General features: G+C 33.9%; 1 protein-coding gene and 1 non-coding gene across 2 annotated transcripts; one reads left to right on the top strand and one right to left on the bottom strand.

The window, feature by feature from the left end:
- Positions 1 to 7,356: 7,356 nt before the first annotated feature.
- Positions 7,357 to 7,471, bottom strand: LOC130824687 (U5 spliceosomal RNA). Its single transcript, XR_009046779.1, has one exon. It is a non-coding gene; the product is annotated as a U5 spliceosomal RNA (small nuclear RNA).
- A 4,303-nt stretch (positions 7,472 to 11,774) lies between these two features.
- LOC130823211 (uncharacterized) lies at positions 11,775 to 13,445 on the top strand. The gene has a single exon (XM_057687843.1). The coding sequence runs from the start codon at positions 11,775 to 11,777 to the stop codon at positions 13,443 to 13,445; it is 1,671 nt and encodes a 556-aa protein (XP_057543826.1).
- Positions 13,446 to 13,821: the final 376 nt, after the last annotated feature.

Below are 13,821 nucleotides of genomic sequence, written 5' to 3'. Positions count from 1 at the left end.
TTGCATTCATCTTCTTTCATCAATCTTCAAATTCTGCAAACTCAAGAAGTTCTTCAAGCTTGCTCTTTTGCTCATTCTTTAGTTGGGTGAAGGAAGAAGATTTGACCAAATATAGAGGACAATGGTTTATATGTGAAGCATATGAAGGACAAATGTCTACTCATATTGAAACAGAATTGATGGTTCAAAGGAAGCAGCTTAAGCAATTACTCCATCTGTTTTCTAATGTTCTTCCCGTTTAGAATATTCTATTTTTAAGATATAAATTTGATTAAGATTTTTAAGACATATAGATCAAAAAAATATATTCATGTGAGATCTCATTAGATTTGTCTTAATATATACTTTTTTACTATATGTTTTTTGTAATTTTCTATGATGCGTATTTAGAGATATTAAGGCTCAAAATTTACTTTGAAAACTGTGCAAAAAGTAAATCGGAAAAACATTTGGAAACAGAGGGAGTACAAAAGATGATGAAAATTATGATTATCGTTGGTATTAATACATGTCTTTCTTATTAAGAATTAGACAATTACAAATGTCTACTTTAATACAACTCTAGAAATCGATCTTGAAAGCATATGTCATCTAATATAATTTTATAAGGACGGTCAGCGGCGGATCCAGGATTTGAAGGGTGGGGTTGCATAACTTAAACTCTCTTTAGATCGATGCAACATTAACAAAATTTTCAAGCATGGTTTTTAATTAACATTTTATAATCCAAAAATAGAGATTGAACATTCAATAACTACAATTTTGACTAGCACAAAAATATTATAAATAAATCAGTCAAACAAACACAAAAACAACGTATCATATTTTCTCAACTTCCAATTATAAGCTTAATGGTCTCCTTTTATGCAATCAAATTATAAACTTATTCATTACTTAATAGCTCAGATTATACATAACGAAAAGTTATAAAACGTGAATATAATAATCATGCATTGAAACGAACTAACAATAACTAATTTGACTATGTTTTAACATTATGAATAATAATAAAATATAAAGTGTTTTCTTTTTTTTTTTTTAATTTTTTTTCCAAATGCAAAGTAAGTTGGTTGTGAGTAGTACATTGAGTTGAGGCTAATATATGAGAAGGTAGTACCATTTAATATAAATTTAAAGAAAATAAAAATTATAAATCTATTGTATAGCAGCTCAGTTAGCCAACAAGATCATTATAATCATCAATTAGTGATTAATGATTCCAACTAGTAAATTGCCATGAGTTCCATTCTACAAAGGTAAAATACAGTAATTTTTATGGGGGATGGGGTTGCAGCAACCCCAGGTTACAATTTAGGTCCGCCAAAGAGGATGGTGAGGTAGAAGATGAAGTATTCCAAAAAAGCAACACAAAGCAAGTAGCTTGTCAGATTAGGAATGGAAGATTAAGGGGATCTACGATTGATCAGCAAGTGTAAACCATTTAAACATTAGTATCCTCATAAGTTTGGTTGAACTTTTGAATTAGTATCCTCTTAATCATCTATGTTGATTATGATATACTATGATGAAAGAAGGAAATTTGTGGGAAGAAGAGGATGGATGAAGAAGAATACAAGGGTAAAAAGGAAAATTTCTAAGATAACAAAAAATCAACGTTTTTTGGTTTATAATATTACGGTAGCTTGAATTTTAAAAATACAATGTTATTTTGTGAAATTCTGTTTAAGATTTGCTACTACTGGGATTTTGCAAAAGTTCGTGTCTATCACGTAGAATATCCCTAATTAAAATTATAAAATTTTGTTACTCTTTTTGTTCTTCTCATTTTGTAACTAGTCTAAAATAAGTGAAATTTAGTAGAAAAGAAAATTAGGTTGGAGAACGAAACAAATAACAAGTAGATGATAAAAAATAGTGGCTAAGATGGAGAGATAGTATAAGTTAGTGGATGAGATAAAAAGAATGAGAATCTAACCATTGTCAAAAAAGGTGTAAAATCAGTGGAACAAATTAAAATGAAAAATAGTGCAAATGAAAGGGACATAAGAAGTATTATAAAATACACGGCGAGACGAATATAAAAGTCCAACATAACTATTTTTTTCTCCTACAATAGACAAAATATGTAAAGTACCATATAATGATGAATCTTGCAAGATTAATCTATGGTGCATCTAAAAAGATGAAGGACATATGTCTAGATTTGATTTGAACCAACTTGACTTCATTGGTTTATAATATACTACCTCCCTTTTTATATGTTTTTCTCAAATAGAATATACGAATTTTAGTGTCAAATTTTGACTATGATTTCACATCGATATATATGAAAAAACATATTTATATAGAATCTTATATATTCGTCTTAATATATATTTTCTAAATATCAACTTTTTAGAATTTATAAAAACTCATAATAAATTTTTTTTGATTTTTAAGTTTGCATTGGAATCTGTGAAAAAGTGAATGTGAAGAACAAATAGAAACAAAGAGAGTACGATACATCAAGATATAAGAGATCAAAAGTGTTTGAAAAAAAACTTATTGAACTAATTACACCTCTAAAACTTAATATGATCCATCACATGTTGAATCTTTTTGACCCATTTTCCACATCATTATTTTTAACCGAGGCCGTCTATAATTTTAGTCAATTTTTATAACTTAAAATCAACATTTCTTTGTTTTAGCCCTGGTAATCCGTAAATTGGTGTTGTAGCCCAAACAACTGAAAAGTTTAAATGAGTAAATGATATAAAGATGAGTTTTTATTTTGTTAATCAAAAGATGAGATTTTTATCATCAAACAAAGTAAATGTGTGCTTCTTAAATTTTAATTTGTCTTATTATTTTTGAATAAGATAACTAAAACAGAAAAGTTCTTATCTCATTAAATTGATCCAAATCCAACTTAATCAGATCTAAAATTAACTTAATCGAAAATAACCTGACTCAATTGAAAATAACCCGACTCAAATCTCACTCGACCCATCCAAAATTCCCAATTTTAGTCTTTAAAAAGTTCCCAATAATCTAATTTACACTCACATCTTGATTTTATTACACTCAATTAATTTACAACCTACTCCATTAATCCAAAATTATCATTTGTCCCTTTTTCTAGTTCTTTATCCTTTCTAAATCCCACTTTGGCACTTCCAAAGCAAATGTGCCTTAGACTTTCCTCTCTCTTCTCTCTTGCCACACTTAGTTCTTTCACTCACCGATTATTCCAGAAACACCCCCAACTCTAAAAAGGTCTAATCTTTCTCACCATTTTCATTCATTCAATAAAAGCTGATAAAAATGGCAGATTGGGCACCAGTTCTTGTAGGGGTGGTACTATTTGTGTTGTTATCTCCTGGGCTTTTACTTCAGATCCCAGGCTATAATCGTTCTATTGAGTTTGGAGGTATGAAGACTAATGGAAAAGCCATTTTTATTCATACTCTTATTTTCTTTGCTCTTTATACTATTCTCATCCTTGCGGTTCATATTCACATCTTCACTGGTTGATCCAACGCTTCAAATTAATTACTTCCATGAACAATAAATACTTGTTGTATTATGGGGATTGTGTATTAAGATCCCTGATTTTAGTGGGTTAATTTCATGATTTTAGTTTTTAATTTGGGTTTTGTTGATTTATTTGTACTAAGAACAATTGCTAGTATAATGGGTAAAGCTTGCTTCTTTTTTATGGTTACTTTTCTTTTCTTTTTGGGTTCTTTTTCTATGAAACTTTTTTTGGTATTTTTGTGTTGGAATTTGTGCATATTGATTCCATTGTATCTGTAGGAGTGAATTTGTATACTTTGAGTATAATTTAGTACAAGACTTTTCATTTGAATGTTTGCTCTTGACCCATTTAGTTATTGGTAATAAATTGTGAATGATAATAAAAATCGGTTTAATTTTGTTTAGAAAATCTCTTACGGCCAGTTTGGTAAATATTATTAAACGTGGAAATGAGAATATCATTAAAAGTTTCATGTAATTTTCATAGTGACGAGAAAGTTTGTTTTGTTTACAAATTTTCATTACTACATCTCATAGTATTATACTAGTTTTCATTTCTATTACTACGTTTATTATCACCTACCAAACAGATCGTTAATTCTTTTCTATTTTAAAAGTGGGATTGAGTGGTAATGAAAAGGCGGCATTTGTGATGTAATTTGTGTATATTGAGTCCATTGTATTTGTAGGAGCTGATCTAGTAGCTCTGTTTGAGAGATAAGATTTGGACTCAAGCTTACTGTTTGTAATTAGTGTTGAAGATGCCTTTTGGCTATGAGAATAACTAATAACCATGTGTTTTTGGGAAGAATACACATAGTCATTATATTCCATCTTTGACCTCCATGGTTGATTAGAATCTAGAATAAAACATATAAAAAGACCTCCTTATGTTATAAAGTAATAATGGAAAATTGATTGACTTCTAAAGCTAGATTATGTAGTAGAATGAATGGAATAGAAAGAATGTCATAGATGTATTTGAGAGTAATACATGTTTAATTTTGAGAACTTTACACTTGAGATTTCTAATATGGAAGTATGCTTGTGATCTACTATTACCATTTACAATATGGAGAAGTGTTGGTAACAATAAAAACATTAAAATAGTGAGTTGTGGATTTGTATATAATGCTTGGTGGGTGATCGTTCTATATCATATGCTTTTGGGAAAGTGTGAACCTTGTCAAGTGTTTATGCAAGTCAACACTCTATTACTTGTGGGTTTGTAGGCTTGAACCTATGGGTGCCCTGTTAGTGTGTCCACATGAGTGGGCCCACGAGGTGGTTATGTGTCGAATTGTCATGGCCTGTTGTGCATGAAATTTGGGATTTCTGGTGTTGTTTATGCACTTACTAGGATAGTTTGGTTCAAAGAAGAGAGGCCAATAGCATTGAATTTCGTCTTGAGAACTCTAAAGTATTTGCACTGCCCGAATTATGATCAGTTGTTGGCGCAGAATAAAGATTCTCGTTTATTGTATCAGTTGCCTAACTTGTAGTTGTAGTCTTGTCTTGCCGAGCAATTTTGATTCTGCTTCCTTGGTTTTCTCATTCAATAGTAATGCCCTTCATAGTGTTAGTAGGTCTATCTCCTCGCTCAACCTTAAGGCTTTCTTTTATAGGCAAAGCCATTGCTACCAGTTGCTCTTCATTTGTTTCTTTTTACCAATTGAGAGTTGAGATTTCCATACTGATCGTCTTTTAGAGTGTGTTTAGATAGAAAAAATAGAAGGAAAAGAAGGAAAGGGATTTGGAGGAATGAGAGATCTTTTGTTTGGATAATAAAATAGGAGGGAAGAATTTGGAGAGGAGGAATTTGGAGAGGAGGAATTTGAAGGGATTGGATGAATGTTATTTGTTGAGCTATCAATCTTTTCAATATTGGAAAAATTTGAAGGCAAACCTCTCTTTTCCCTTTCTTTTCTTAATAAATAAGAGTTATTTTTCTTCATTTCTCTTCTCTTTCTTTCCTTCCCTCTCTTCCCCTTCATTTCCTTTCTTTTCACTTTAAAATTGTTATCCAAACATAGTGTTGTGCCCTGAACTAATGTTGTCACTCGAGTTTGAGCGATTGCAATTGCAACCATCTTTGAAGCTCTGAAATCGGATATATTTGCGTTTAATTGAATAAAATGCTGGAACTGAGCTTCATTTTAAGTATTGTTTTAATGAGCACATAGAAGCCTCTACGTCGCTCGCGCATGAGTTGTAAAAATGCAGGATTGTAGTAATGGTTACGATGTGCAGTGAGGAAGATAATGTTGTTGTGACGTCTATATCAGTTCGGTTCATTAGATTTAAATACTTAAAATTAAGTCAATAAACTGTAATTCAATACAGTCTTGTGTTTTGCATTGTGATGGTTATGACTAATGACTGTTATCTGTTTTGATGTGTATCATATAAGCATAACCCCTTGCGAACTTTTGAAATAAGTTAACTATTTTAATAAAAACTAAAAAATAAGCTTGGAAAAAAAGTTTTTTCTAAGATAAGCTTATTCTGCCCGAGTCTAAGTTAAGGATTTGTTCGTTTTTAGTAACAATGGACAAAAAAACCGGATTAAAAAATCAGGTAAAGCTTTGTTCGCGGTTGTTAACAGCGAACAAGTGTTCATTATAGTTTTTTGTTTTCAAAAATAGTATTAGTCGTATTAATGTAGTATTAGACATATCAATATAATATTAGTCGTATTAATATAGTTTTAGTCATACTTGTTTAGTATTACTCATATTATTATAATGTCATTTTCATTAGTAAAATATTAGTCATATTATTAGAGTATTAGTGGTATTAGTGTAGTATTAATCATAATAGAGTAATTATAGGCGTATTAGTAAATTATTAGTTATATTTTTATTATAGTATAAGGTATATCAATATAATAATATTAATATGGTTTTAGTCATATTTGTTTAGTATTAGTCAAATTAGTTTAGCATGTATTAGTCGTATTTATTTGGTATCAGGTGTATAATATTAGTCATATTAGTTTAATATTTGCATAGTTTTTGAAACATTCGTATTATTAATGAGATTTCATTAGTCGTTTTTAGCGCCTAATTATTTTTTTATATTTGTTCATTACTAATTAAAATTTAATTAGTGATGGTGGTAATTTGAAAATTTTCTACGATGATTAGAAATTTGTCAACTCGTAACGTAGTTATGAAGTGTAACAAGTAACGTAAACTTTGGAGGTAAAACATAAAGTTGAGCAACTACCCATAACGTTTCGGGTAGAGGTGTTCATTCGGTTGATCGGGTCGGTTTCGGACGGGTGTTATTCGGTTCGGTTGCATTTCGGATCGGTTATTTTTCGGCTGTGTGTTACAACGGGTCACACTCGGGTCGAGTCGGTTAGTCACGGTTCGGTTAGAGATCGGTTATTCAAACTATCGGGTTAGCATCAGTTCGGTGTCGGTTGAAGTTCGTGTCGAGTGTCAATCGGTCTCGGGTTGTCATCGATTACTAATTGGTTCGGTTTTTTCGGGTACAGATCGGGTTCGAGCTTTATTTTTCGAGTAGTTATCGGTTACGTATAACTATTGATCGGGTCAATATCGAAATAAGTTAATAGTCAGGTTTTTAATTGATATATGCTCATTTACTTACAAAAAATAATTACCGATTGTTTTATCAGATATAGCAGATAGGGGTGTCAAACAGGTCGGGTTGGGTTATTTTCAGGTTTGGATCATATATAAATGGGTCAATAAACCCTTAACCTGAACCTAACCCATTTAATTAATGGGTCAAAAATTGAAATCCCGACCTGATCTGTAGCAAATCGGATCAACCTGCTAGTGACCCATTTAACCTACTTTTTTTTAGGTCATTAAATTCATATATTTCAGGTCATTTGACCCATTTAACCTTAATTAAAAGCTTCCTCCAAAAATAAACGTATGCCACTTAATGCAGCGAGCACACGGTATTCTTTAGTAAAAGATGAAAGTATAGTTCGCTTTGTGCTCACGGCGTGGCTGCGTAAGTTGGTATGAGATCTGTGGAAGTGATTTAAAGGATTTTTCTTTTATCAGTATCTTTCATAGCCGATGTGGGACAACTTCTTTTGTTATTGAAGTCATCTTCAGCTGACAAATCCTTTAGCCGATGTGGGACAACTTCCTTTCTTATTGAAAGCCATCTTCAGCTGACAAATCCCTCAATACATGGTAATTGGTATTATCTTAGTTTTACGAAGTATTTGGCAAATGTTGATCCGTCTTAAATTTAATAAATGGGTTAAACAGGTTTTTTTCGGGTTTAAATATTCAACCTGAACCTAACCCATTTAGTAAACAGATCAGGTCAGGTTGACCCATTTAATTAATTGGGTTAAAAATCTAAACCCAAACCCGCTAATTTTGAGTCGGTTTCAGATCAGGTTAGTAGGTCGGATCAGCTTTTGCCAGCCCTAATAGGCAGATCAATTTATTTCAATTAGTTTATATATATATATATATATATATATATATATATATATATATATATATATATATATATGTATATATATATATATATATATATATATATATATATATATATATATATATATATATACATATATATACATATATATACATATATATATATATATACATATATATATATATATATACATATATATATATATATACATATATATATATATATATATATATATATATATATATATATATATATATATATATATATATATTCTGTATGCAATCTCTTTTGTATAGAACTTGTGTTCTTTCTTTTTCTGTATTATTAGAAAACTGAAATTGGATTTAATTTTCTAAATTTAGGTGAAAATTTGATTCGGATTTATTCGATTTACAATCGATTCGGGTTTGTATCAGTTCGGGTTAAAAACAGTTCGATTAATAATCGATCGGGTTAAAACCAGTTCGATCTTAATCGGTTTTAGTCAGGTTACATTCGGTTACGTACATAATTCGGGTCGGATTTGACTCGGGTCGATCACTTTTCAGTTCGGGTAACATCGGTTAAGGTTTATATGTCGGTTATAAAATTCGGTTGCAGTTCGAGTTCGATTTTGCCCTTTTCGGTTATCAAACGGTTCGAGTGAAGTATCGGTTCGGGTAATTGCGGTTCGGTAAACCTAAAAAACTTACATTTTTTCGGGTCGGATAATTTTCGATTTCGGGTCGGATTTTCGGGCCGTATTTGTTTTGAACAGCTCTAGTTTCGGGATAATTATAATACTTATCCGAAAACTTTATTTACCCATGTTGAGAATAAATTAAATATTTCATAAACATATACAAGTGATTTTTAAAATTAAGTACATATTATATAACTTGTTACATGTACAACATTTTTTACCCAAACCTGAAACTATCTTAGTTAAACCTTTCCTACGCTATAATAGATTAATTTGGGGACAAAGATCACCTCCCAACAACTAAAATTAACCAGCTATATCTACCCCATTCTCTTCCATTGCAAGCTCTTCATTCACTTACATACATAAGCTAAATGTTCTACCTAAGATCCCCTCTTGTTCTAGTCAATGTTGGGCATAGGGATGCAAAAGGGGCGGGACGGGGCGGGGCGGGGATTGAAATTCCCATCCCCATCCCCATTTGTTAATGCAATAACCATCCTCGTCCTCATCCCCGCGGCGGGTATAATTTTTTTTCCCGTCTCCTCCTGATCCAAATATGGACCATGAAATCAACACACAAGTCAAGACAAGTCAAGACATCAAAGGCAACCAAGAAAGGACTAACCAAGAAGGATACATATCCAATCCTTTAGCCACTGACTTGGAGGCTGCATATACTGACTTGGACTTGGCAACCATGGATGGCCAACTTCAATCCAGATCAAACATGAGCATCAAGGGAAAACAAGGGCAAGAAGAAATCATGATGAATCATACAGAAGCTTGCAAGCAGATCAGAAACCCACATTCTGACCAACTAGTTCATCATACAGCGACTGCCTACCAGCCCACCTTGCACAACGTGGGGAGCCCAACCTACTGTATGGATGAACCTGAAACTTGGGGGAACAACATCTCTATACATGGACCAAGAAGCCAAGGCCCAAGGACCCTGCTGGTTGTCATCACAAAAGCCACAACGTGAGCTGCAAGGTGCCCTGTTCGCTAGTATTAGAAGAACTGCTGATATTGTAATACTTAGAATATTTTTTAGCTTTCTGTTTTAATTTGCATTTGTAAGCGCACGTGATATTAAGTGTGGAGTTAGTTATGATCGTTAGAGGTCTAAGTAGCCATCAAAGCCTTATAAATAAGGGCTAACCTCATTGTATCCATTCATTCCAGATTAATCAAAGTATTTTCATCAAAGCAATTGCGTTCAATTGTTTGTTTCTGTGAGGGCCCCTTTGTGAGTGAAAGCAAGGTGTTCTTTCAGGTTTAATTCCACAAGAATTGAAAGAAAACCTTTCAATTCAAGTGTGAGGAAGAGGCCAATCAATCCTTAGGGGATTATTTGTCTCTATCCACGGTTCAAAGACCACTCTTTAGAGTTGTCTTGGCCAAGCCCTCCTGTTTGTTGTGTTAAACAGAGGGAGTGTTCTGTGTTTGGTATTGCGTGTGCATTGATCACATTGTTGGTTCTTGATCGAGTTTTCCATGTTCTTGAAGCAATCATCCCATATACGCATCAACTTGGTATCAGAGCTTAAGTTCTGAGAAGGGACAAGGATAAAGGGGTCGCCATAAAGCAAGGTAAAACGCCATTTTCACATTCTGACAAGAGGAGATCAGAGAGAAAGGTATTGTGCGATTTTTGTTCAATTTTCGCCAGAACAGGTATGCATTCTATTTCTTCTTGTTAGCAATTCATTTGTGGAAAAGAATTACTGAATACATTAGGTTGGTCATCAATCTTGATTGTATTACAAAATTTTCTGGGAAATTTGAATATCGAATGTTTGATTGCGCAGAAAAAAAAAAAAAAAATTTTTTTTTCTGATAATCTTTGGAATTGTTAAACGTCACACTTGACCAAATTAAAGTCATATACACAATCATATCATATTCTGAATGTAATGAGTAACGTAAAACTGATAATGCTTGTATGTGGATGATCGAACAATACGTTTTCGCCCAAAAAACAAATTGTTCATTACAATCTGATTCTGTGATTCAATCGTCATTAAAATTGATAGCATTCCTGCTTGTGATACATATGATTGTTAATAATAGCTGATCAATACGATTGCATTTGTTGTTCATCCTGGAAAATTTGGTATATATAATTCGATTTGCAAATTTTGTTCTGAAAATTAGGGTTTACAATAACACATTTGGAAATATCATTCTTGGTCCTTTTACATCTGTTCCTGTGCACTTTCTTGAACATAATAGATCATCTAATCACTGTTTACACATTGAATTTGCATTGCATTAACCACATTTTGCATTTAAAAGCATTCATCACATTGAGCACATTAGGAAACCTCATTACTAAGAACTCATTATTGCATTTTCTGTGGTAGTTTTCTTTGTGCATCATCAATTGCTGTGCAGTGCTAGGAATATAGCTGTTTGACCATAGTTCTAGTTAGTGACCTTTAAGAACACCATGAACAATCAGGATAGATTAGAAGAGATAGCCCTGACTGTTCAGCAGCTCTCCCAAACTGTAGCTAGACTCGTTTTGAACCAACCAGGAGGAGTTATGCCTATGCCCCAACATGATAGAAACACTGAGGATAGAACCATAAGGATTGATGTACCTGACTTTGGAGGGATGCACCATAGCCCTGAGGAGTACCTAGATTGGGAGGCTGAGTTGGAGAGGTATTTTGAATTTAAAGAAACACCTGTTGAACAGAGGTATAAATTGGCTAAAATCAAATTAAACAAGCTGGCAGCAAACTGGTTTGAGGGAATACAAAAACAGAGGAGAAGGGAAGGCAGAGAGGGAATCCATACTTGGGACAAACTAAAGAAATACTTAAGAAGAAAATATGTACCTTCATCCTACAAACAACAGTTATTTGTGCAATGGAGCACCCTTAGACAGGGCACCAGGTCTGTAACAGATTATATACAAGAGTGGGAAAGGCTTGTTATTTTGTGTGACATTACTGACTCTGAAGAGATGAAGATAGGAAAATTCATAGGGGGCCTTAGGGAAGATTTGAAGGAGAAACTTGAAGTTATGCAGCATTTAAACTTTGACACTGTATGCAACAATGCCCTTATACATGAAAAATATGCTAGGAAGAAAACCAACTACACATAGCCCTTCAAACTCTCTGCACCTAGACCCAATACCAGTAGCAACAGTGTAGGGAGTATGGGGATAAGCACTAGTTTTGTAAACAGAAACACCACCACAACAGCACCTGACAAGTTTAAGGATAGACCTAATGCACCCTTGAAGGACATTATATGTTTTAAATGCCATGGTCATGGGCACATAAAGAAAGAATGCCCTAACTCAAGAGCCTTTACCAACATAGAATGGACTGAGATTAATGGGAGGGAAAGGAAACCTAGGGCTATGCTTGTTGCGAAGGATGGGAAGGAAGAACTCATACTACCCACTGCACCAGCTGATGACCCAGAAGGCTCTTACATATTAACCAACCTGGGCACATTACGAAGAACAGAACCTGGAGAGACAGAGAGTGATTCAGAGGAGGAAGTCAGAGAGAAGCTGTATCCTGAGGAAGGGACATACCATTTACTAATAAGGAGAAATTTTCATGCCACACCAAAAGGAAGAAAATCAGACCAAAGAGAGAGTATTTTCCAAACAAAATGCAGGATCAAAGACAAGGTTTGTGATCTGATAATCGATGGAGGGAGTGAGACTAATTGTGTGAGTGCACAGTTGGTTCAAGACCTAAATCTACACACACAAAACCACCTTAATCCATACAAATTGAGGTGGCTAGATAGTAAAGTTGAAGGATTTGTGAAGAAACAGTGCTTGATCAATTTTTCCATAGGTTCATATAGTGATGAGATTCTATGTGATGTCTTAGATATGAGTGCATGCCACATATTGTTGGGAAGACCTTGGCAACACGATAGGCACTCAATACACAATGGTTTCACCAACATCTACACTATTAGACATGAAGGAAAATTAAAAGACCTCATACCTTTGCCACCACATAGGATTAGCCCTACACCAGTTAAGCAGAAGAAAGTTAGTTTCATCATAAGCAAAGGGGAGTGCCACAGAGAAGTTAAAGAAGGAGGGGAGTTGTTGTTCCTGTTTACCAAGGAAATTAATGAGAGCACAGACCCACAACATCCCAAGGTTAAAGAGTTGTTGAAGGAGTTTAGTGATGTTTTCCCACATGAGCTACCTGAGGGACTACCACCAGTGAGGGGAATAGAACATCAAATAGACTTGATACCTGGATCACAAATCCCAAATAAACCAGTATATAGAACCAATCCACAGGAAGCCTTAGAATTGCAAAAACAAGTGGAGGAACTATTGGCCAAAGGATATGTGAGGGAGAGTATCAGTCCTTGTGCTGTACCCACATTGTTAGTACCCAAGAAGGATGGGACCTGGCGTATGTGCATTGACAGTAGAAGTGTGAATAATATAACAATCAAATATAGGTTTCCCATCCCCCGCATAGATGATATGCTAGATGAGCTGACAGGAGCACAATGGTTTAGTAAGATTGATTTGAGAAGTGGATATCATCAAATACAAATGAAAGAGGGGGATGAATGGAAAACGGCATTCAAGACAAAATATGGGTTGTATGAATGGCTTGTCATGCCATTTGGACTTACTGGTGCCCCAAGTACCTTCATGAGACTAATGAATGAGATTCTTAGACCATTCCTAGGAAAATTTGTGGTAGTATACTTAGATGATATTTTAATATATAGCAAAGAATTAGAAGACCACTTTAGGCACTTGAGATCAGTCTTCCAGGTCCTTAGGAAACAAAAGTTGTATGGGAAACTAGAAAAATGTCAATTTCTGAGCTAAGAGATTAGTTTCTTAGGATTCATTATCAATAGAGAGGGGGTGAAAGCAGATCCTAAGAAGGTAGAGGCAATCAAAGAATGGCCAATACCTACTAGTGTTACCCAAGTAAGATCATTCCATGGCCTAGCTTCTTTCTACCGTAGATTCATTCATAATTTTAGTTCCATAATGGCCCCAATAACTGAATGCACAAAACAAGGGGAATTTCAATGGACACAAGGGGCACAAAGGGCATTTGAACAAATTAAGGAAGCAATGTGTAGAGCACCTGTCCTAAAACTACCTGACTTCACACAACCTTTTGAGGTTGAATGTGACGCTAGTGGCAAAGGCATTGGAGCTGTCCTTACACAAGGGGGGAGGCCTGTTGCATTTT

The sequence above is a fragment of the Amaranthus tricolor genome, chromosome 9 (assembly GCF_026212465.1).
Source record: "Amaranthus tricolor cultivar Red isolate AtriRed21 chromosome 9, ASM2621246v1, whole genome shotgun sequence".
Taxonomy (NCBI): domain Eukaryota; kingdom Viridiplantae; phylum Streptophyta; class Magnoliopsida; order Caryophyllales; family Amaranthaceae; genus Amaranthus; species Amaranthus tricolor.
The sequence above is the reverse complement of the archived record's forward strand: the minus strand, read 5'-3'. Positions and strand labels throughout refer to the sequence as shown.